At 41.6% G+C, this 26,073-nt stretch overlaps 1 protein-coding gene across 9 annotated transcripts in view; it reads left to right on the top strand.

Moving 5' to 3' along the window:
* Positions 1-26,073, top strand: part of caskin1 (CASK interacting protein 1) — an 80,899-nt gene that overhangs the window by 24,874 nt on the left and 29,952 nt on the right. For 8 of the 9 annotated variants that reach the window (XM_029437365.1, XM_029437364.1, XM_029437360.1 and 5 more), the window contains exons 1-6: positions 18,579-18,919; positions 19,059-19,189; positions 21,669-21,777; positions 22,698-22,806; positions 23,204-23,298; positions 24,350-24,467. In XM_029437365.1, the coding sequence (XP_029293225.1) occupies positions 18,830-18,919; positions 19,059-19,189; positions 21,669-21,777; positions 22,698-22,806; positions 23,204-23,298; positions 24,350-24,467 (652 nt within the window). In that variant the 5' untranslated portion in view covers positions 18,579-18,829. Of the gene's footprint in view, positions 1-1,022; positions 1,075-10,914; positions 11,013-11,963; positions 12,110-15,227; positions 15,324-15,462; positions 15,594-18,578; positions 18,920-19,058; positions 19,190-21,668; positions 21,778-22,697; positions 22,807-23,203; positions 23,299-24,349; positions 24,468-26,073 lie in introns of those variants that run through there. The other variant, XM_029437366.1, reaches the window with a different exon arrangement.

Below are 26,073 nucleotides of genomic sequence, written 5' to 3'. Positions count from 1 at the left end.
CTTACGGTTTTGCTTGCGTTATTGGCACAATTATGGCCGCTGGAGTATTTTTTGGAGTATTTCGCAACTTGCGAATATCCACCCTTTACAGCCAATGGGAGTACCTCTTTCCTGAAAGGAAGAGGGGCTTACCTCCATAGATGCAACATACCTTAGCAACGTTTATTTCCGCCATCAGCCATGAAATAACCAGCTCAATGGAGGAGAGTTCCTGGCCCTAAACCGAGCTCTTTGAGTCTGCACCATAACTAAGTCTTGTTTTTTGGGTAGTTGCTGTAAGCCTGGTTACTGGCCATACAATGAATATTTTCTATACTTTTATGTGATGAGCAGGAGACATATTTGAACGTATTTCCATTAACTTGAGTGTGCATCACTCAAATGAATATTCCAGTCTTCATTGCAGACTTTTATGAGACTGTGTTGTGTGTTTACAATCAGCTGTAATGTTCAGTAGATACATAATGCACCATCACCATCTGCACTCAAGTGTGGTGTGTTGCAAAAGTCACTTTAAATGTACTCGTGAGGAGCATTTAACAAACGGGTCACAGAGAGCTCTTTGCAGCCCACCGGCAGCGTGTGTCACAACACTTTCACTTTGTGATGACTTTAATGACATCTTGCTAATTTCACATGCTGGCTAATTATAAAAAGGTTACACATTTAATATAGCTGCACATTCTTTTGTTTTTATGATATTTATATGGGTAGGTTTTTGGGCATAACCACACACAGTAGCAAGCTGTGAAGGATGTTGATATTCATAATGCAGACAGATATTATCAGTATGGGGCCTGCACTCGAGGAAATGACATTCTTGGGGAAAGGAAAAAGTGAAAAACATAGTTTTTTTGTCTTGAAGATGAAATAATCCTTCCATATAGCACACTGATGCTGTGAACAGAAACATTCAATAACACTTTTTATTGCTGCTACATCATAGGAAGACATCGACCAGCTATTACAATCACTTATATGGTGCAAAAATCAATGAATGTTCCACTTTATCTGTGTTTCAGAGCTCCTCGGTTCTGCCAAGAAAGTGAATGTCAACTTCCAGGATACAGATGGGTGAGTTTGTCTCCGCCTCTCTGCTCTCTTTCTCACCCTCACTTTCTCCATTCCTTCTGCCTTTCTCACTCACTCCCCTCCTGCTCTGCATCCCTGTTTAACATCCATCCTGTCCCACTCCTCCCCTGGTCCCATTCATATAAAAGCTGTATCAACACGATAGTTTTCCTTGTGTCTCTATAGTATTATAAGCAGAAGGATTATCCCAGATACCACTCAGCTTAAAATCTGACTAGAATGCCGTGTTTATGTGTGTGTGACATAGAGGGAGTATTAATGTCATTAAAAGCCTTGCATGTGTTTGGTATGTGGCTGCGTGGCTGTGTGAGCACTTGTTTGTGAGTTACTGCTTCAAACAAACAAAACATCACATGAAGAAATGTCGCCCACATCCTCGCAATCTTGGTTTTGATGTGTGACAGAGAGCTATTCTCTGATCTGAAGGTTTGAGACCCTGCAGACAAACCTTTCCACTAATTCCAGACAGAACGGAGAGCCGGAACAAAACGGGTTCCCAATGTGAAATCAGATCATTTATTGAGAGTGCTGCTGATGCCAATGGGTGACAAGGAAAAGGAAAAGACAGAATAAATGAGTGAAGAAACAGCAAACACAGGACACAAGAGCTCAGTGAATGGTCTGTGATGTGAATCATATGCTGAGACCATTTGATGGTTATTTATTTTTGCTGTCCTGAAACTAGAGGGGCACTCGGAAAGCGCAGATCTTGCAATGTGAATGAAAATGATGAGTTCCTGCGCTTCCAGTGTCCACTCGTTTTCTCATATAACCTCCGGATGATGTCTGGAGAATCAGTTAGCACATTGTCCAGAGTTTCCCTGTTATGTAGCACACGGCAGGAGATTGTCCGTGTCAGACTCGTTCTCACTTACTTGAAATCCTGCGTTTGGTTTAGGCGAGGGGTGGCGCCTGGGAAGACATGACACGGATTACACCAAGATCAGGTAGCCGGCTCGTAATTTTGTCATAAACAATAGAGGGCCTTGCCGTTTTTTTACTGACAGAAATTCCTGAATCTAGACGTCTCTCTCTAGATAGACATTTTCTTTGTGGAGATGAACCCTCTTCTTCACCCTCGGATTGCCCCAGCCAATGAGCAGTTCTATTCACACATTGGCTCAATTGGACATTACATGACTGAGCACTCGGCAGCTGGCAGAGTAAAGTCTGTTTGATGTCTGGTCCGAATGATTGGACATTTGTGTTCTCACATACAGCTCCTCCTGTCTCGATGATCTTAGGTTGAATGTGTTCAGGCTGAGTGTCTTCAAGCAGTCTGTTCTGTTCTCAGACACATTTACAGTTTAGTTTCCAGTTGCTTTGCCAGCATTGTTTTCATTTTACAATCATAATGCGGCTCATTTGTAATCGATGCTGCAACAGAAGCTTATTTTATCTTATCCTGTACATCTGTATTTACTTAATATTGCATTGATTGCACTGATTTAATTTATATAACTTGCTAATGCACAATAGATGTGCCTTGTGTTTAGAGTGCATTGAATTTAAACTCACCTGACAGAAAACATGAATGCTTTTAATCCTATCTAGGACAAAGAGTAGTGGTGCACTTCAGCCTAGTGGCTGAAATGTGTAATACAACAACAAACACTTAGTTTTTTCTAACTGGCCTCTCAGGTTTTGGTATATTTTGTGACTCAAACTAACACAAATACTAGCTTTGCAATATGTCTGTAAAGCCAAAGTGTAAGACATATTAAATGTGTCATTGAATGTTTCTGGAACATTGAAGCTGTTCCAGATGCTCGCGGTGGCCCTCACCTTTTCCATTCAATTGGCACTAACAGTATCTGTTCATCCATGACACATGACTGTCTGCTCAGTGAAGCAGGAAGCAACTAAAGGTATACAATGCTAATTCTTATAACCATGAGTCACGACAGCTTCAGCTCCTGTGAGTCATTTAAAGCGAGCTGAACAGAGTGGTTTCTGGGAAGATGGAGATCAAAAGTAATCCTCTCAGCGCTGCTTTGCCACTAAGTGAAACTGAACAGTGTAATCTAATTAGTGTGTTTACTGTTATTGCCTCTTTTCCACCCCAATTCCTCTCACAATATTAAGTGCTCCATATTGACTAATGCCAACGTGGCTGTGTAAGAATAAGTCACAAATAAAGAGTATGATAGCAACGTATGGATCAAGCTACATTTAGTTTTATAATGAGCACACGTGGCTAATGAGTCTGTACAAGCGTATTCATTTTAGATTCATTTGCTCTTCTTGGCAATCGCTCAGAGACTCGTTATGAAATCACTCTGTGAAAAAAAGAAAGCTCTTAATTGGGAACTTTCCTCATCTGCTGCGTGTAGAAAAATGCATTTTACTAAGTGCTGTCAATCATCTGGTGTTAACACGCCGTTACAAAACAGCAGGGAACCAACACACTGGTCAGCGTTTGTATGCTATTAAGTTCATTTAAGTCGCAGCAAAGTGGAGACAGTGCTACGTAGGAGAGACATGAACAGAAAAAGAGCGTTTGTGAGGACATACAGTAGTGTGTCTCACAAGAGACTGGAGATGTGACAACAACAAAGCACTTAGAGCGCACAGAGGATACAGATCCCTCTTCATAAACCCTGACAAGGAGATCCCCATTGAGACCTGAGAGTACATTACAAAAGTCTCCACCGCAATTATATATGCACTTTATGTGAGTGTGTTTGTGCAAGCGTGTCTGATGTGAGAATACAGACAGAAAACCTGGAAAAAGGAAAGAATAAGAGGGAAAAGCTTCATACCTGTTCAGCACATTCTTTTCTGGTGCAGGAAGTGAAATCTGATTTGACTTTACACATAAGCTTCTTTCACATAAACTACTGGGGTAACTTTTCACTGTTCATACTTCATCAACGTGTGAACATACAACGGTTCATAGGATAGCTTAGGAAATGTTATTTTATTTTCGTGTGTTTACCTACGATAGTCCAACAACACGAGCGATCAGTGTGCCTGTGCAAGCAGAACCTGTGGCAGGAAACTACCGGGTTAGGGTTAGGAAAAGAAAGTGGTTCGGTTTAAACAAAACAACAGATATGGGATTACTTAAAAATGGAAGTTACTTAACAAATACCGTTGACTTCTGGTTTCACACATGTTTTTGTAACTACTACACCACCCCAACCTCCTTCCAACAGTCTCGTTTTACTTCCCGTCTTTGTGTGTTTTCCCGCCTTCTGTGATTTGTTTGTCCCGCCCTGATTTGATCGTCCTGTGTCTGATCACCTGCTGCCCTTGTGTCTCTGCCTCCTCCAGCTGTGTCCTGTTTATGTGATTAGTGTCCGTGTGTATATACTTGTGTGTGTCCCGTTGTTCCTTGTCGGTTTGTCGTCTATGTTTCCTGATGTGGTCGTTCCTTCTGTGTTCCTTCTGCGTTGATCCTGCGGTGATCCTTGTGTTCCCTCGTGTTCCCTCGTGTTCCCTCGTGCCAACCTGGTTGGTCCTGTTTCTGTTGCCTTGGTCTGCTCCCTCACTTTTGTTTCAATGTATACCATTGTGTGGAATTCAGCTTTGTTTATTAAAGCTCGCTTTTTGTTTGTAACCTGCCATCCTGTTCCAGTTTCCTTTTTTTCCTCTCTTTTATCTTCTTTGTTCTCTGTTTTGTGTAGAAGACTAGAAATTCGGAGATCAGGGTCCATTTTGTAGTGCACGACTTCGAGGAAGAGAAGCTTGTTTACTTCCTGTGTGTGTGTGAATATGTGGATACAGCCCGGAAATGCGTGCACACCCACCTGTCAGCTCAGCTTAATACTGTTGAGGATTTTTCTCGGTCCTCCCAATTGTCCACTTCACAACAGTTTCCATCTAAATGCAGACGAACCATTATGAGCAGAGGGAACATTTTAGAAACGGTAGAGTGTTATCATCAAGTGTATAATTAATGTTGCTGGTCGGGTGTTTGTACACTCACTTTGCCTTCAGAAGCTATAAAGGAAGTAATGAAACATGAACACACAGGCATTCTTGAATTAAAAGACGGGTCTTTGCTCAGCGATTGCTTCCTTAAAGGTGAATAACACTGAGATGCCATTTAACAAGTGAGTCATCTCAACACGTTGCTTACAAAATGTGTCCATGAGCTCTTCGACGTAAAAGAACGCTTTACCAGAATGGATTGTCACCTTGTTGAGCAAAAAGGCTAATTGTACACTTGCTTTAATGCACCTCCAGGGTATCTTTCACACTGACGTCATGTTTCCAAAGGCACAGCCAGAGATATCGTCTCCTAACAACACATACTGAACTCCTTCTTAGATGATCTGGACCAATTGTTTTAGTGTTTTATGGACAGATAACACATGGACACACAAGACAACATGATATATGAGCCAGGAGAATGTGGACACATACTGTATGCACATGTGAGCACACAGCAGCAGACTGAGATTGTTGGAGCGGTGTGCTTTGGGAAGGCCTTGGAGGCATACAAGTCCCTCATTACTGAAAATGGGTCAAACTGTGTGTGTGTGTGTGTGTGTGTGTGTGTGTGTGTGTGTGTGTGTGTGTGTGTGTGTGTGTGTGAAGGTGAAGAGGACCGGTGTAAAGCTTGTTTAAGGGGGTGATCGTGTAGCAACAAAACGCCATGAAAAGGCTTTGCGTGTGTGTTTGTGTGCTAAAAATATATAAAAAGACATGCAGACTTCAAGAGGATCATGAGAGAGAGATGAGCATCGCAGATAAATAAACAGAGGCAGCTGGTGAGAGGAATCGAAAAAGCAACATATGAAACCGAGTTTGGTTTCTGAAACGAGATAAACAAGATATGGCTTCAGTGATGTCTTAGTAAGTGGGCTTTACTGTGGCTTCCATCCCTACATGGATACAAACCATGGCTTACACTTGACCTCAAGACGCCCAGCAACGCTCCTCCCACAAACTTGGGACTGCTTTGCATCATATTTGTAGTTGGAAATATGCACAGCTAGCTGAGTTGTATGAGGTACTTATCTATAGTGAGTGTATTACAGTAGATGGAGATTGCAAAAGCTAAGTATGTACTGCTGTGCACAGGGGCAGCAGCAAAACGTATTAAAGCCAAAAATCCATATCAGTTTAGTGCATTTAGAATATTTTCACCACTTCACCTGCACCGTCAGGTTCATTAAAGCCCTTAACACCACCTAGGCTGAAATATGTGGATGCAGTATTTGTCCTTCTTGTCCTTGATCGCTGTATATTGTACTGCGTATGCACTTTTTCCTGATGTAGACAAGCATATGCAATGAATGGATGAATGACTTGTCGTCTTTTTAGAGTTGATTTGCTGTGATTTTATACTGCAGACACTGATGTCAAAGGCACATTTCCCATTGGAACAATAAAGTCGATCATATCTTATCTTATCTGTCAAACAGGCCGATCTGACGAGGAACTGAAGCCGTTATCTATGCTCTCTTCAAGTCCACCAGACTCCATTGACAAAAACAGTCATTTAAGCTTGCAGAAGATGAAAGTGGCTGCCCCGATCGGTTAGTTTATATGTGTTATTGTGTGACTTTGGTGAATCCGAACGCACTAAAGTCACACTCGAGGCAGCGGTAGTAATCATACGTATTTGTCTGTCACTAGTGTTGAGACTCATTTCTGTCCATAACCTCAAAGACCTAAAGACTACATGAAAGATTGTAACATCATGCAGCGTTGCTCTGCAGGAGCACAGAATGTGAGCGTGGGCTAAACCTTCATACGTACTCTAGTGTTGAGTGAGAGGGAGACTCCAGAGAAACAGGGTAATGGAGCTGGAATCAGTCTCTGGTATTGGAAGCAGTAAATGGTTAGAAGAGTGATGGATTTATGGAGAGTAAACAGGAGGAGAAGAAATGGAGGGAGGCATAATGGAGAGGAAGCACGGGAAGATAAAGAGGACGGAGCTGTGGAGGGAAGTAGAGCAAGAGAAAGAGACGTGGAGGGAGATGGAGAGAGAGAAAGAGAGGCGGATGTGTGGAGGAGAAGAGGAGAAAGCGGAGTATAAATATTGCATGCCGATTTTACTATTTGGCAAAAACAAGGGCTTCCCTCCCCATACATGAACCCTGCCGACACACTGCAGGGCTGTTTTACTCGCTGCAGCATTGTGTAACAGTATCCCTGTTTAACCCTGGAGGGGAAAGCGAGGGGAAGAAGACACCGTCGTCGCTGATGTGCAGAAGTGGGTGATGGCACACGCGCAGTGGGAACCTCTGCCTGCTCACTGATAAGATGGTTCAACGTGCCACTGGCAAATGTAGGGCTGCTGGAGGGTCAAATGATGCTGACGTCTTCTCACGTTTTTAATTTTAAGCTTTGATCACAATCACAAGTCACCATTTTTCGCTTCCATAGAAATATGCCCCCCCCCCCCATCTTTCGGCCCATTAAACTGTGCATTGATGTATTTATTTCTAATAAAAACATTTCAAACATCTCACAGTCTTACTATATATAAGTACATATACCTTTATTATCTTCGTTATATGCTTTTCTTCATTGCTTTACTCTTTAAGATGTCGCTATGAAGACTACTACTGATAATAATATACACTAATACATACTAATTCTTTCTTGTGTTTTACGCTATACATATTCCATGTTGTCGCTGGTGTAGTGGTGTCTCGGTAGGTTCAGGCACCAACTGAGTTGACAAGCGGGAAGGAGGAGCATCCCCACACGGAGCGTGACAGCGTCGCTAACTCCGCTGCTCCGGCAGCTGTGGCAGCACAGGGCTTCACAGGAGTGGTTGATCAATGATCAGAACACTGTTACCTGACAGGTGGTGAGACGTCACGCTCTCCTAACAAGCAGGCCCTTTGCTATGGGAAATCTCTTTTCACATTTATTCAAGGAGCACTGTGGAAGCTATGTTATTGGTTACTTTGCTGATAATGATATAACATTAAAAACAAGTAAAATAAAAACTAGTATAATAATAGTTAAAAGCTCCACAATGACCAGATACAACATTACAATGCTGCTTGTTCATGCACCTGAAATTATAACCATATAATATAATGTAATATAATATTATATAATAATATTATATTATATAATATATATTATATGTCTCTTTAATTTAGTATACAAACATATATTTTTGTCTTTGTCAATGTATATTTAATTTTATTATTTATTTAATTTAGATTTAGATTTAGAAAAAAAAGTATAAAAAAGAGGAATTATTAGCATGGATTAGTATAATTAGTAGTATTAGTAGTTTTTGTGACATTTTAAAGAGTAGAAGCGATGTAGAAAAGCACGTAGGGAAGATACAGAGCAGGAATTGAAAAGAGGAAACAGTCCCGACTGAGAGAAAGAAGTGCGGGAGGAGGAGAGGTGATGTGTAGTGAATAAACTAGAGCAGGTCACTCTGGGAGTACAGCGCTGCTCAGTATGCTGCTCCACACTCACACTCATTCAAAGCAAGTGGGACTCCCGTATTCAGGAATATCTTCTCTAACCTTCTCACAAAAATAATTCACACGTTGAGATTCAGGAGCTCGCAAGCTGACACTCACACATGCAACCTGCCGATGGTAAAGCTGGCACCGTCTCCATGGTTACAAAACATTCAGCGTCCAATCAAGCAACACTAAGGTGAGGGCTGAGCAGAAACGAGGACACAACTGATAGCTGGGTTAAAAATTGTCTCTGCCTGAGCTTTTGATGTTTCATGGTATGAAAATGAATCTAATGAGGTTCTTTAATATGCGCTTGATGGCTACAGACATGACTTTGTGCTAACAGACTGAAGCTAAAGATGTGCAGCATCACCGGCTCCACGTAGAAGACATGGCAGTAAAGAAGCAGCATTGTTCTCGTACTGCAGGGCAGAGTTAGAGCAGACCTTTTGTCATGTTTAGCTGCTGAGCTTACAGACTTGGACAAAGAGCAGCGGTTAGATTGATGCTTTATTGTTTGTACTTCAACAGTATGTTTACAAAGGTTTTTAGGATAAAGCCGATGTGTGGCAAACGTAACGCTAAACAATTATGGCTGGGGTTTGGCTGGAACGCAAACACACGGTTAGATCCACTCCTTACAGTTTCATTCTTTCGCTTTTGGTTTGAAAGGTTTACAAAGAAAGACCTCACAAATAAAGCTCTTTATATATGGTTATTTTGGGACCACATGTCTCAGTGTAGCCTGTTGACTCCTATTTACTGTCTACCTGCTCTTGGGTTCCTGCTTCTATTCCTCCACATCATATAAAAAGGATCAGGGTTAGGGATACAGTTTTTCTTTGCTTTAAAAGAATAGTTTGGGGAAGATGAAGACAAAGGACTACTTTCTTGCCGATTGTTAGATGAGAAGATACATAAGACTCTAATGGCTGTACAGTGACATGTAGCTGGAGCCAGCAGCCAGTTAGCTTAGCTTAGCATAAAGACTGCGAAAGGGGGGAACAGGCATCGTTGACGTGTAGTTGAAAGGTGATCTGGACACATGTCTGCACGTGCTGATTCACACAATACATGCACAATACTTGCAAGACGCTAATACAGGCGCTGTGAAATGATGTGCATGGATGAAGTTGACGGACATGGCAGCTGAATATACTTATCAAGCCAACATGTTTAAATTGTATATACTTTTATTTTCTTACGTGGCATTTTGCTGCATTCATGTGGTGTCTGAATAATCAAGGAAAAACGAGTTCCAGACTGGAAACATTCCCTTGAACCTCCCATTATCTATGAGCACGTGAATGCATCTTTGCCCTGGACTCTGCCCTCCGAGTGCCATCATAGTTGGTACTGTAAATATGACTATAACATTTGAGCTTTACTAATTCTGGCATCACATTATTGCATATGCATATATATATATATATATATATATATATATATATATATATATATATATATATATATATATATAACCTAGATGACTCAGTTACCTGTTTTTAGCTATACACATAAAGCCCCAAACAGCATTGTAAAAAGGTTTATGTCGACCTTGTGTGATCATAAATTGCAGTTTCAGAATGCATCAGTAACTTGAAGAATGAGAGTACAGCCATATGTACATAGTGGTGCGTTCGAGGCCACAGAGGCATCCTGGTCAGTGAGCTCATTGTGCTCCATGGAGCTTCATTTGTAACCCAACAAACACAATGACAGTTTTTATCTCTTCAACGGCCTCCTGTGTAAAACTGGAGCACACGGAGATAATCGCCCCGATTATTGCATGTTTGGCAGTTTATGTGAACTTAGTTTCACGGGGCATCAGTGCCGAAGGTCGGAACCCTCATAACGCAGTCTGTGGCAGGGTTTGACAGCTAGCAGCAAATCTCCAGAGAGGAGAAGAAGAGTCGTAGAGAGGAAGAAGGAGACACATGTCACTGTTGATATGAGTCAGATAGAAGGTGTGTGTGTGCGTGCGCGCGTGTGTGAGAGGAAGGGATTTTATGTGCGTGTTTGCCTGCCTATGTCCTCAGGTTACGTGATGATTTCTCCTTCTTATACTCTTTCCCATGCTTATCCATCAAGGCTGACATGTCAATCTCATCTACTCAGCATACACCCTCTGGCCTCACACACACATACACACACACGCGCACACACACACACACTCACAAACACACGCACACACATACGCACACACACACACTGTATCCTTTACATAAAATAATAACCTTCCTCTTGTAAAATGTTTTTAGCTCCCACCATCCCATCTCTCCCTTAGATCCTAATCCTCTGCTATTAAATCTATTTGTCAAGCTGAGCTCTTTGCCATTATCACTGACTTTGTGTGGGTGTGTGTGTGTGTGTGTGTGTGTGTGTGTGTGTGTGTGTGTGTGTGTGTGTGTGTGTGTGTGTACTATAGATTCTCTCCGTTGCATCATGCGTCGCTCAATGGGAACCTGGAGCTCATCACTCTGCTGCTGGAGTCACAGGCTGCTGTTGACATCAGAGATCAGAAAGGTGAGTAGGAAATGCTCACACACACACACACACACACACACACACACACACACACACACACACACACACACACACACACACACACACACACACACTGGATACATTCATACTGCAGACAAAAAGTGGCCCAAATCTGAGTTGTTTTTTGCACATATTGTTTGCAAAGCGACCGCAGCCTGAACGCTTCCATTAGAGTTCATGCGACTTTTCGATACGTCACTCTGGACATCCTGAAATTGTGAATCCATTCACGTCAAATGCAACTGCCAAATGCAGGACAGCTGGTAAGAAATCTCCGACTGTGTGAATGTGTAGATGAATAGATATATGACATTGCTGCGCAGCTAGGGCACGAGTAGATCTCACTATAATGACATTTGTGTATTCCATTAAAGGAAGGTGTTGCTCAGATAATGATTTAGTGAAAGTCTTTCTGTAAAACGGACTTGGGAGCAAATAAAAAAATAATGTTAAAACATAATTCAAAGCTGTAAGCAGATGTGCTTTCATATCTAGATGATCACCCACATACAGTAGGTCTACAGTATGTACACTGCACAGTCTGACTCCACGACCTATTTACCGCTTTGAATTAAGTTCTTATATTTATTTAATATAGGTAGATTGCTCCGGAGCAGGTTAGGTGTGCAGCATAAGTTACCATGGCGATCTACCCCGGTCAGAAGTGAACCACCGTCGCAGGACTGAAACCCTGAAGTTACCTCGCTGACCCTAAATCCTGCTTCGTAGTACAGGCCTCAGGTCACACTGGAATCTGATATGGACTCTATTTGAAAAAAAATGATTTAACAAACAAACAAGTCTGAAATGAGCACTAAAATGAGTTTGCAGTGTGAAAGTAGAACATCACCCTCACTGATTGATATAGTCATGTATCTCAGTGTTACGGTCTGTATGGTAAACTGCATGTGTGTGCTTCTGTGTGTGCAGGCATGCGGCCGCTGCACTACGCAGCCTGGCAGGGGAAGGCGGAGCCGATGAAGATGCTGCTGAAATCTGGCTCATCTGTCAATGGACAATCAGATGAAGGACAGATTCCTCTCCACCTGGCAGCGCAGCACGGCCACTACGACGTGGTGAGGGATACAATCTACCAAAAACAGAGTGGAGCTTCATGGTATCGATCATAATTCATAACTCAGCATCCTTCAGGTCTGAAGGAGCAGAATGGACTCCCACAGAGAATTAAATAGTTCATTGTTTTTTTTAGCGCTTAAGAGCGGCTATAATCTAATTTTTATAATAACAATGGATCAAATGTGAAAGAGGCCTCTTGCAGTCACAACCCCTCATAGCATTATCACCACACTCTGCTGTTCCTCACAGTTTTACAGATGTTTGTAGTAGTTCTGGTGTAGTTGTAGTCATTTTATCTCTCTTTGTGGTCATTTTGAGTCTCTTCCTGTTTGATGTCAACACTTTGGGTCTGTGCCCCATAGGCATGTTCAGTAATCCATCCATGTGCCCATCATCAGACAGCAGACAGACAAAGTTAGCAACTAGCTAAAAAAGCAAAAGATCCCTCAGAAGTTAGAGAGCGAAAACAGTGCTAAGCAAGACATTCATGTGGCGGCCATAGACACGACTGAATGCTAATGTGCCTCTTTGTCTAAATGTAAACAGGCAGCTGTTAGCTAACATATTATCTACATCAACTTGAAAGTCACGTCAGTGTTTACAGCTTGTTTCTGCTGTCCCCAAGTGGCCAAATTATTGCACAGTTATTGCACGTTTAACATGATTATCAGACTGAGTTGCCTTTATTCCACTTCACTTACCCTACCATTCCACCGCCACCGCTTCTTCTGTCTCTGGGTGGCTATGTCATGTAGCTAGGTAGCTCCCTGAATGTCTCCATTCTTAACTTACTTTGCTTAAGAGCCGTCATCAGTGTTGTTAAGTTCACCTGCACTTTACCTGCTGTGACAAGGATTGCTGAACATATGTGAGATGTGGGTTCTGATTCATAGGTCTTGAATTAGTCTGCCTTTAAGTTTACTCATCAGTAATGTCTGGTTTTTATCCAGTCACTGCAATATACATAGTTCCCCTTTCCCCTGTGTCAAAAATGTAAAAAAAAAAAAAGATTGGACGAGTAAAGAATCAAAAGGAATCAATGGAGCTACAGAAAATTCCACTTTACAGGCTAAGAACAAACACTGCAGTGCTGCTGCAGCCTGGCCAACAACACGAATATAGCAGATTCACCACAGCAGCTAACATACCCTCGAGGAGAGCGATGCGCAGCGTTCACAGGCTCCAACACTGAAGACCCACTGCTTCTATTTGATTAAATAGCCTTGATTTATACAGAGACTGAAGCTCTAATGCACAGCTGCTCCCAGTGTGCAAGGGCAAATAAATAATACATTACAAAAACTGAAACAGACCACAGATTAAGACATGAATCATTAAACATCCAGCAAGGCACAGAAAAGATTTGAGAGAACAACAAGTGTGTCGAGACGGGTTTTTATCTGAGGCGAGGGAATCTAATTTGGACTATTCTCCCAATTTGTTCCATTTTTTAAGGTGCATTAGAAGACACAATGATCTAATTCCTCTTATGGGAATTTAGCCCTTTAAGTCTTTCATCACTTTAACCAAGCTTTTCTTTTCGCTTAATGTCACAGTCTAATATACAGCAAGGAGCTGGCGCGCCTACAGGGAAGGATTCTCTTTAACTCATCTAGGGGAAGAATCTGCTTTTTATATGCAGTCAACTAAGTAAACAGTTCCATCCCTCTCCATATTGTGATTCTTTTTAGAGCACACACAAGGTAAGCAAAGGTACATATTTAATATATAAACAGGCTTAGAAATCATTGAACAATTGAACAATGAGTATTAATGTGTTCCCTGCTGATGTGTCTGCTCAGCCCTGCTTTTCTGTAGTGCCGAGCGTGACATGTTTTCTGTGCAGGCATGTGTGTTTTCATGTAACTGCTTGTGTTTGTGTATTCATTGCATAATTATGTCTTTTTATCCTTGCAATGTTTGTATGTGTGGGGGGAGCACTGTTGTCTCACAGCAAGGATGTGTGGCTTCAAATTAGTGTTCATTTGTCAACATTAGTCTTGTGTCAAATCTCCAGGTTTTAGTTGCCTAAAGGTCTTATAATATTCAAAGACAAGAAGGATTGAATGAAAACTTTCAACATTTTGTCATCAGGAATGAATATTTTAGACTTAGTTGGGCCACAATATCGCCTAGTTTCTTTCTCCCAAACCGAGTTGTTGCCATTGTTAACTGTGAGCCCTCCTGACTGCTCTTTGTGCTCTTGATATCTTGATATGGTGCAAACATGCAAATGCTGCATAAAAGAAAAAAAGTCTATAATATGTTGTTTCCTCTCCTTTGACAACAATAATAACAGTTAGTATCACAGTTAGTGTTTAATGACGTCGGTGCCGTCTCATCATGGTCTCGTTTCAGTCATGGAATAAAAAGAAGAAGATATTTATTCATAGTTTTCTTTAGCAAAATGAGTCAAATCTGCAGTTTGTGTGTGGGGCTTTCTGTGAGCGTTGTGTGCATGTGATGTGGCTAGCTGTTCTTTAACACATCCCTGTTTGTTGCTGCTGCCTGTTAAGAAGCTAGTGGAAAGAGGCTCGCACGGATGTGAAGTCATGACTTTGGCTCTATGTCGCACAACCAAGACGTGGTTACTAAGCTACGATTGGACGCAGTGGTGTTCGGTGTTCTGAAGATGGACTACTAAAAGCCCATATTTTGCCCCGTGTGTTACGGTGAAAAATATTACCTGAGTCCCAGGGTTGGAATTGAATAAATAAGTAAATAAAGGCTACCAGACATAAAAGTCACTTTCAGAATGGTTGCTCACGCTCACCCGCCCGTCACCTCATATTAATGAATCATTATTTGTTGATAGTTTGTTTTTGTGAACGGCCAAATGTTGTGTCGCAAGGGATTGTGGGACAGTATGAACTCCTTTCCTTTAATAAACCATGGTCTAGTGTTTGCTAAGTATTGAAGCACCTTTCCTTAATATTTAGAGAATTCCCTCAGCTTTTATCACGGCGGCCACTTAGATACGTCTGCGTCATTTCACTCAGTTACGACTCTTCCTAAGCAAAGAAAAGATTTGACCTTCGTGTTAGCCTTGGGATAGACGACCTGCCGACCTCTCCAGAGTGTGTCCTGCCCTTAATAACGGATGTTTCCTGTTTCCAGTCGGAGATGCTGTTGCAGCATCAGTCCAACCCGTGTATTGTGGACAACGCAGGGAAAACACCTCTGGACCTGGCCTGTGAGTTCGGCAGAGTCGGGGTAAGAACCTGCGGATTTAGTCATTCTTCAAAAAACAGCAGCACCTGAAGACAACCTACAGAAATGATCAGCTGTGTGTGTGTGTGTGTGTGTGTGTGTGTGTGTGTGTGTGTGTGTGTGTGTGTGTGTGTGTGTGTAGGTGGTCCAGTTGTTGCTGTCCAGTAACATGTGTGCTGCTTTGCTGGAGCCCAAAAAAGGAGACACCACCGACCCCAACGGGACATCTCCTCTCCACCTGGCCGCCAAGAACGGACACATAGACATTATCAGGTAAACACACACACACACACACACACAATCACACCATTTCTAATAAACAATTGGGTTTAAATGTCCTCCTGATCTTTCTGAGGAAACAGATACATTTCAGGGAACATTATGATCCAATTAAGTGTCGGGATAATGGAGCGAATGTGTTGTCATACTGTGAGAGATGATGCATCAGTCAGATACTCTTAAATAAGTTGTACTACTGCAGATCTGCACGGCACTCTAATGTCACACTAAATGTCAAGTCATTATAATCTCATCTCGACGGGGATACTCGTCTAATTTTTGTTTGTTTGTTGAAAAAGAGCATCTTGGATAAATGATTGTTGTTGCCGTGTGATGAAAGATCCCAGCAGAGTGATGTGCTACACAAATAAACACACACCACAAAGTCCTTATTCCTGCTCTCAAACACTTTTGAGTAATTCTGCACTGTATACTGTGTGTGTGTGTGTGTGGGTGGGTGTGTGTGTGTGTCAGTTCCAGGGTTTGCCTGCCTGGCAGACAGAGAGGCTGAGGGAAGGAGGGAGACACTGAAAGATGAGAGACGACTGTGACTGAGGGAAGATAAGAGGGAGAAGGAGAGAGAGGGGTAGAAAAATAAAGAGAGAGAGAATCAAGCCTGTCATAGTTGAGCGTGCTGCTCTAGAAGTGACACTGATGAACGATGCTCATTAGGCATGGCCAGCAGTCTGGGGAAGACACACACACACTCACACACACACACACACACACACACACACACACACACACTCACATAAACACACTTACATAAACACACACACACTCACACACTCACATAAACACACTTACATAAACACACACACACACACACACACACACACACACACATAAACACACACATAAACACACACATAAACACACTTACATAAACACACACACGCACACACATAAACACACACAACACACGCACACACACACACTCCTGAACATTTGCTGTGACAAGGGATTGCTGGAACATATGAGATGTGGGTTCTGATTCATAGGTCTTGAATTAGTCTGCCTTTAAGTTTACTCATCAGTAATGTCTGGTTTTTATCCAGTCACTGCAATATACATAGTTCCCCTTTCCCCTGTGTCAAAAATGTAAAAAAAAAAAGATTGGACGAGGTAAAGAATCAAAAGGAATCAATGGAGCTACAGAAAATTCCACTTTACAGGCTAAGAACAAACACTGCAGTGCTGCTGCAGCCTGGCCAACAACACGAATATAGCAGATTCACCACAGCAGCTAACATACCCTCGAGGAGAGCGATGCGCAGCGTTCACAGGCTCCAACACTGAAGACCCACTGCTTCTATTTGATTAAATAGCCTTGATTTATACAGAGACTGAAGCTCTAATGCACAGCTGCTCCCAGTGTGCAAGGGCAAATAAATAATACATTACAAAAACTGAAACAGACCACAGATTAAGACATGAATCATTAAACATCCAGCAAGGCACAGAAAAGATTTGAGAGAACAACAAGTGTGTCGAGACGGGTTTTTATCTGAGGCGAGGGAATCTAATTTGGACTATTCTCCCAATTTGTTCCATTTTTTAAGGTGCATTAGAAGACACAATGATCTAATTCCTCTTATGGGAATTTAGCCCTTTAAGTCTTTCATCACTTTAACCAAGCTTTTCTTTTCGCTTAATGTCACAGTCTAATATACAGCAAGGAGCTGGCGCGCCTACAGGGAAGGATTCTCTTTAACTCATCTAGGGGAAGAATCTGCTTTTTATATGCAGTCAACTAAGTAAACAGTTCCATCCCTCTCCATATTGTGATTCTTTTTAGAGCACACACAAGGTAAGCAAAGGTACATATTTAATATATAAACAGGCTTAGAAATCATTGAACAATTGAACAATGAGTATTAATGTGTTCCCTGCTGATGTGTCTGCTCAGCCCTGCTTTTCTGTAGTGCCGAGCGTGACATGTTTTCTGTGCAGGCATGTGTGTTTTCATGTAACTGCTTGTGTTTGTGTATTCATTGCATAATTATGTCTTTTTATCCTTGCAATGTTTGTATGTGTGGGGGGAGCACTGTTGTCTCACAGCAAGGATGTGTGGCTTCAAATTAGTGTTCATTTGTCAACATTAGTCTTGTGTCAAATCTCCAGGTTTTAGTTGCCTAAAGGTCTTATAATATTCAAAGACAAGAAGGATTGAATGAAAACTTTCAACATTTTGTCATCAGGAATGAATATTTTAGACTTAGTTGGGCCACAATATCGCCTAGTTTCTTTCTCCCAAACCGAGTTGTTGCCATTGTTAACTGTGAGCCCTCCTGACTGCTCTTTGTGCTCTTGATATCTTGATATGGTGCAAACATGCAAATGCTGCATAAAAGAAAAAAAGTCTATAATATGTTGTTTCCTCTCCTTTGACAACAATAATAACAGTTAGTATCACAGTTAGTGTTTAATGACGTCGGTGCCGTCTCATCATGGTCTCGTTTCAGTCATGGAATAAAAAGAAGAAGATATTTATTCATAGTTTTCTTTAGCAAAATGAGTCAAATCTGCAGTTTGTGTGTGGGGCTTTCTGTGAGCGTTGTGTGCATGTGATGTGGCTAGCTGTTCTTTAACACATCCCTGTTTGTTGCTGCTGCCTGTTAAGAAGCTAGTGGAAAGAGGCTCGCACGGATGTGAAGTCATGACTTTGGCTCTATGTCGCACAACCAAGACGTGGTTACTAAGCTACGATTGGACGCAGTGGTGTTCGGTGTTCTGAAGATGGACTACTAAAAGCCCATATTTTGCCCCGTGTGTTACGGTGAAAAATATTACCTGAGTCCCAGGGTTGGAATTGAATAAATAAGTAAATAAAGGCTACCAGACATAAAAGTCACTTTCAGAATGGTTGCTCACGCTCACCCGCCCGTCACCTCATATTAATGAATCATTATTTGTTGATAGTTTGTTTTTGTGAACGGCCAAATGTTGTGTCGCAAGGGATTGTGGGACAGTATGAACTCCTTTCCTTTAATAAACCATGGTCTAGTGTTTGCTAAGTATTGAAGCACCTTTCCTTAATATTTAGAGAATTCCCTCAGCTTTTATCACGGCGGCCACTTAGATACGTCTGCGTCATTTCACTCAGTTACGACTCTTCCTAAGCAAAGAAAAGATTTGACCTTCGTGTTAGCCTTGGGATAGACGACCTGCCGACCTCTCCAGAGTGTGTCCTGCCCTTAATAACGGATGTTTCCTGTTTCCAGTCGGAGATGCTGTTGCAGCATCAGTCCAACCCGTGTATTGTGGACAACGCAGGGAAAACACCTCTGGACCTGGCCTGTGAGTTCGGCAGAGTCGGGGTAAGAACCTGCGGATTTAGTCATTCTTCAAAAAACAGCAGCACCTGAAGACAACCTACAGAAATGATCAGCTGTGTGTGTGTGTGTGTGTGTGTGTGTGTGTGTGTGTGTGTGTGTGTGTGTGTGTGTGTGTGTGTAGGTGGTCCAGTTGTTGCTGTCCAGTAACATGTGTGCTGCTTTGCTGGAGCCCAAAAAAGGAGACACCACCGACCCCAACGGGACATCTCCTCTCCACCTGGCCGCCAAGAACGGACACATAGACATTATCAGGTAAACACACACACACACACACACACAATCACACCATTTCTAATAAACAATTGGGTTTAAATGTCCTCCTGATCTTTCTGAGGAAACAGATACATTTCAGGGAACATTATGATCCAATTAAGTGTCGGGATAATGGAGCGAATGTGTTGTCATACTGTGAGAGATGATGCATCAGTCAGATACTCTTAAATAAGTTGTACTACTGCAGATCTGCACGGCACTCTAATGTCACACTAAATGTCAAGTCATTATAATCTCATCTCGACGGGGATACTCGTCTAATTTTTGTTTGTTTGTTGAAAAAGAGCATCTTGGATAAATGATTGTTGTTGCCGTGTGATGAAAGATCCCAGCAGAGTGATGTGCTACACAAATAAACACACACCACAAAGTCCTTATTCCTGCTCTCAAACACTTTTGAGTAATTCTGCACTGTATACTGTGTGTGTGTGTGTGTGGGTGGGTGTGTGTGTGTGTCAGTTCCAGGGTTTGCCTGCCTGGCAGACAGAGAGGCTGAGGGAAGGAGGGAGACACTGAAAGATGAGAGACGACTGTGACTGAGGGAAGATAAGAGGGAGAAGGAGAGAGAGGGGTAGAAAAATAAAGAGAGAGAGAATCAAGCCTGTCATAGTTGAGCGTGCTGCTCTAGAAGTGACACTGATGAACGATGCTCATTAGGCATGGCCAGCAGTCTGGGGAAGACACACACACACTCACACACACACACACACACACACACACACACACACACACTCACATAAACACACTTACATAAACACACACACACACTCACACACTCACATAAACACACTTACATAAACACACACACACACACACACACACACACACACACATAAACACACACATAAACACACACATAAACACACTTACATAAACACACACACGCACACACATAAACACACACACACACGCACACACACACACTCACATAAACACACACACACATAAACACACACACACACACGCACACATAAACACACACTTAAACACACACACACACACACACACACACACATAAACACACACACATATAAACACACACATTAACACACACACACACACACACACATAAACACACACATAAACACACACATAAACACACACATAAACACACACATACAGAAGTTAGAGGAACATTAAATGTGTGTTTGGCAGCTCTTTTTTTCATGACTGTTGTCATCTGAACATGATGTACTTTTTAAAGTCAGTTAAAGTTAAGGCTGGTGATATTCTTAGCTTAATGAATGAAAAGACCAGCAGCAGCATACATTGATCCAACGATCAAGTACGAGCCGAAGACTCATCCACACTCACTTATCCCTCAAGTCTACCGCATACCTTTGCCAGGTCACTGAGTCGGATTGCAAGCCTACATTAAGGAGTTACAGCAGAGCCCATGTTGTCCTGCGCCTCAGAAACACAGCTGCATGTTGGGCCTATGGGGGCCGCAGTGACCACATGGGAAGTGAAAGAACTGTGATTAGAGTTTGTGATGGCGGTGGAGATTGTCAGGATAACATTAGTTATAGTTTAAAGAAGAATCACTTTTCATCAACGTATCACTGCTTGCTTTACGCGTGACGTCTGTTTTTGACGGAGCAGCTCACGTTTCTGAAGCACAAAATGATCTTATGAATGTGTATAAACGCCTGTATTTACTGGTAATCTAGTTAAGATTCATTTTTAGTTGTGCATTTGAATTAGTCTCTGATTTTGTCCTCACACGTACACACAGCAAAACTAGTGTGGGAGATATGGAGAGGGGGGAGGAAGACTCCCCTCACCTCTATCCTCTTCCCTCTAGCTCTGATCACCTGTTCCATGTTTTAACACAGCCTCATAGGACGAGTATCAATGTGAACAGACAAGTTGGTTATTTGATGATGATGGCCAGAAAAATCAATTTAATCTGTAACACAATAATTCTAATATATTCTCATTGAAATCAAGTGCGGCATAATTCATTATGATGAACGTATTGATTGGATACTACATACACCACCGTGGTGCTGTAAACACTCACTAATTTACCAACTGTGTGTTAATCCACAGCTGAAAATAGTACCCCAACAAATGCACTGTATACCTGCTAAAAGCTTCGAGGCCCAGCTGTCTAATGAAACTACTGAGGCTTTTCTTTTATATGACAGATGTCTCTGGGCTGATAGTGACACAGACGGCAGAGAAGTCAGGAAGCATTGAGAGACAGAACAACACATTGTTGCTTTGGGTCGTTAATTTGTTGGCATGCAGAGAACATATAGAGTACTGCCAGCACTGTCCTGTAAATCAGGTGCAGTCTCCATGATCTCACTTTATTTCTCTCTTTTCTCTTTGCTATATCTCCTACGCCACTCATTCAATTCCTCGTCTCTGTGCATCCTTGTGTGTCTACATCTGTGTTTCCTTTGACACCTCCCTTATCGGTCTCACCGCATGCACTTTCTTCTGCTGTCAGACTGTTGATCCAGGCAGGTATCGACATCAACAGACAGACCAAAGCAGGCACTGCCCTGCATGAAGCTGCCCTGTGTGGGAAGACCGAGGCAGTGAGACTCCTGCTGGAAGTAAGCGGAACTTTACTAAAGACTTTCTAGTACTCCCCTCTGGGCTGGATTCCACTTTAAGGACAATTAAAATATCATTTTGAACACTTCAAGGCCAAAACCTCCTGCTGTAACATATTATACCTGTGGCAGCAACACATAAAAAGGGGAGGCATTTTCTATTTCCGTGAAATTACAATAAAACAAATGGATTTTCTTTGTCAAACAATAAGTCTGCTTGTTTTCTGTGATGACGACCCGACTGTGGAGAAGGTTTTCCATTGCAAATTGAAATAAATGAATATGCTCTGCAGACGTTAAGCAGAGGGAATACAGAAAATATTGAAGAACACATGTGTCAGGTGATGTCAGGGTTATATTAAATGCAACACTAGCAGAGGACATCTTCAAAGACATATTTGCTTCTACTGTGTGTTAACAGACACGTCATTATAATGAAAATATTCTGAGATAGGGCTCCGTGGCAAGTATTAAATGCATTGGGGGGCCGAGGCCTATAGCCTATTTGTGAAAGGGTTTGGAAAGTTTCATCCCCATGCAATGAAATTGAGGCTCAGTTATGAAGAATAAAGAACTGCAATGCAGGAGAGAGATCATGTAAATGACCCATATGTGCTGGTGACATGAAAATGCTACAGGTTAATGAAAACAAGAGGAAATATGTGTCAATGAGTGTGTGAGTACCAGCATGAGGACGTCATGATGGTGAGTTATTCCATCCCTGAGGTGTTTAATTAGTATGAAAGAACTTGTTTATGAGTATTATGTAAGTGGGTACTGTGTGTTTGGATTAACAAACGTAAAAATAACAGGGCAGAAGATTAAACCCTCCATTCTGTTTTCACTCTCTCATTTCTCACTTCATGTTTGCATGAAACAAACAAATAAGAAAATTAAATAAATATCTTTCTCGTCCACAGAGCGGAATCAATGCCGCAGTGAGAAACACCTACAGCCAGACTGCACTCGACATCGTCTACCAGTTCACTGCAACACAAGCCAGCCGAGAGATCAAACAGCTGCTGAGGGGTAGGAGGGAATGTTGAAAGTTGCATTTTGAAAAGTGCTGGTACAGCATTGTGGTTTAAAGAGAGTCTCCATAACTGGAACTGTTTTGTTGGACAAGGTGAAGCCCCTATTTGGGCTGTAAGTAAATATCGATTGAGTATCGCTGTTTATCACAGATGTTTGTGAAACTGTACAGATTCTCAAAAACGCTGTATTGATTTGTAATTAATAGTTTACATGCAAATGTGGCAGAAAGTGGCTCATTGCACTAACAATTAGTTATTAATATGATTTTAGAGGGACTGTGATAAATGCAGGTCCCACTCTTCTGATTGCATTAAAAAAACAGAATCTAGCTTTGGTCCCGCCTCATATTTAAATAAATAATAATAACATGTACTCTCTCTCTGTCTCTCAGATGCGTCAGCGGCCCTTCAGGTTCGGGCTATGAAGGATTACTGCAACAACTACGACCTGACCAGTCTCAACATCAAAGCAGGAGACGTCATTACGGTAACACACACGCACACACACACACACGCACGCACACACGCACGCACACGCGCACACACACACACACACACACACACACACACACACACACACACACAAACAAAATGGCCATTCTCAATGTCTACAACAACAAAATAGATGTCATTATGGACGAACACACAGCATTTCTGAAACCAAAGCAGAGAAGTGATGTTAGTCGAGCTCTGCTTGTTCACTATAGTGATGCATTAAGTTTTATCTCTTATTAAATTTTTCTATCTTTAAATGATCAAAATAGTGCCATTCTTAATGCCAATTTCCTGATGAATTGATATTTAAATAGTCGTCAGCGCAGACATTTCTCTGCAAATCATCACTCTTGTCCCTAGGGGGAGCTGCAGCTTGTGCTCCACTGTTGCAAATAAAGCTAAACTGATGAGACAGTACAAAGGTTTTTCCAGTATCTGTACCTGGTCATCACATATATTTAATATTCTAGGTAGCAGCACGCTGCAGTCTCAAAGCGCTTGGATAAATTAATCACATAAAATCTGACGATCATGTCACTTTGGTGAATTATTAGCAGGTGGTTTGAGAGAGCTTCGCTCCTTGTTTGGTGAGATAATGAATATGCAACAATGAGCTTTCCTCATTTACTACGAATATGTTTTACAGAAACATGTATTCCCTTTCTACAGTGCAGTCCACCCAGCACATGAATATTTATCAGCATTTATGCAGCCTTTGGGCACTTATTAGTGTAATAAGGAAGCCAAGCAGTGCCTGTGCTTCCTCCCTCAGGGTCTGAATTAACAATTTGGCTTACATTCTGTCTGGCGCAGGGTATTTTGGACTGTTCCGAATGCTTAGTATTATAATGTTTAGTATTTGGGGTTGACAGAAAAAAGAATTTCACAAAACAGATGGTTGTTTGATGTTTTTTTTTTTACGGCTTTTCAGTAACTTCTTGAGTGCTAAAAATAGATTTCAATACTATTATTCAAGCAGCAGACACAGTTTGAGGTGTAAAATGAAACGTAACGTTGTTGTCGTTAACATGCCGACCTGACAGGTTCTAGAGCAGCACCCTGACGGACGCTGGAAAGGCTGTATCCATGACAACCGAACAGGAAATGACAGAGTGGGCTACTTCCCCTCTACCATGGTGGAGGTCATCAGCAAGCGCACAGGTGTGTGTGTACTCCTATGTGTGTGTATGTGACTGTGTTGGAGTGAATTACAATCGTGACCAAGCTGAATAAAGTGTCAGCCAAGTGTCAAAGGAATACATTACACATACTTGGACAGAAGAAGAACTTGGAGAAAGATAGAGAAAGAAGAAGAAGATGAAGAAAAGTGAAGCTAAGTGAATGACTAACGTCTAGCCTCTACCATTAACCCTCAAGAAAGGCACTTAACCTTACATACCATTAGTTAACTTTATCTGGTTGAATACAGATTAGAATTAAAATCCTGTCAGAGAAGACGTTTGTGAGTCGGCCCAAACAAATAGTCCCAAACACCAGCTGCTGTCCCTGCATTGCTGAAGATACAAGATTTATGTTTAGGAACTATTTTAGTTTTTAGGAGTTCAGCCTGATGATGAAATACCTGTTAAGTAATGAGAACACAGACACCAAAACCTGCCACATGTCCCTGTTTCAGTTCTCCTTGCTGATACTAAGCATTACCTGCGATTGATAGTAGTTTGATATTTTGGGAAAGGTGCTTATTCATTTTCTTGTCTAGAATTAGATGAGAAAATTGACACCACGCTCATGCCTGCACCGTAAATATGAAGCTATACCGCCTGCAGCCAGCAGCCAGTTAGCTTAGCGTAACATAAAGACGGCAAACATCTGAGTGGTTTAATAGAGCTCAGAGATGTGTGCATGTGTAGCTATAAAAATAGCTTAGCAGGTCATAATGTATCCAATTTTGACCTTACAGTTTTCCGGAAATCCTTTGAATTTGCTTAAAAAGAACTTTGTTCACATCTTTTTGACACAATCTTATGACATTAGCCTATAGTAGGCCTATATACTGTATATTCTGTCACTCAGGGCCTCACTAAAGCTATGTAGGCCTATATCCTATTAAGTATAATATTAAAATCTAAGTGGCTAGTTATTATTAAACTAGTTGTGTAGATATTTTGTACATTGTTATAACATATATATTTAATCTTGTACTTTACTAGAATTAACCATTGACCCGTTCACTGCCAAAGTGAATGTTGGGTTGAAGAAGTTGTAATGTTAATTCAATATAGCTAATGTAGCTAACATTAGCTTTACTTTTGGAAATACAACTAAAGAGTAACAGAGTATCTATCAGCTATGCAGTTCAATACCAAAATCAGACTTAAAGAAATAGTTGAACAGTTTGTGGAATAGGCTTAGGCTACTTATATTCGCTTTTTAAGATTTGCTGAGAGATAGATATGGAGATTGACACGACTCATGTCTGAAGCTACCGCCAGCAGTCGGTTAGCTTAGCTTAGCACAGAGACTGGCAAACAAGGGTTAACAGCTAGCATGGCTCTATAAAAAATGTGTCATCGAGCAATTGGGGCTCATTAATTAACATCTTGTTTGTTAAATTTGTACATAAACTGAAGTACAAAACCCCCAAGTTGTGAAGCTAGGCTAGCAATATCCTTGCTGTTTCCAGTGTTTGTGTTAAGCTATGCTAACCGGTAGCATTAATATATACCATACAAACATTCCCAAAATGTCAAACTATTCCTGAAATTGCCAGGGTTACAGGGATAATGTTGGTGTCATCTCTGTGTTA

Source organism: Cottoperca gobio, chromosome 8, assembly GCF_900634415.1.
Source record: "Cottoperca gobio chromosome 8, fCotGob3.1, whole genome shotgun sequence".
In the NCBI taxonomy this organism is placed as follows: Eukaryota; Metazoa; Chordata; class Actinopteri; order Perciformes; family Bovichtidae; genus Cottoperca; species Cottoperca gobio.
This window is presented reverse-complemented; position numbering and strand designations above follow the sequence as displayed.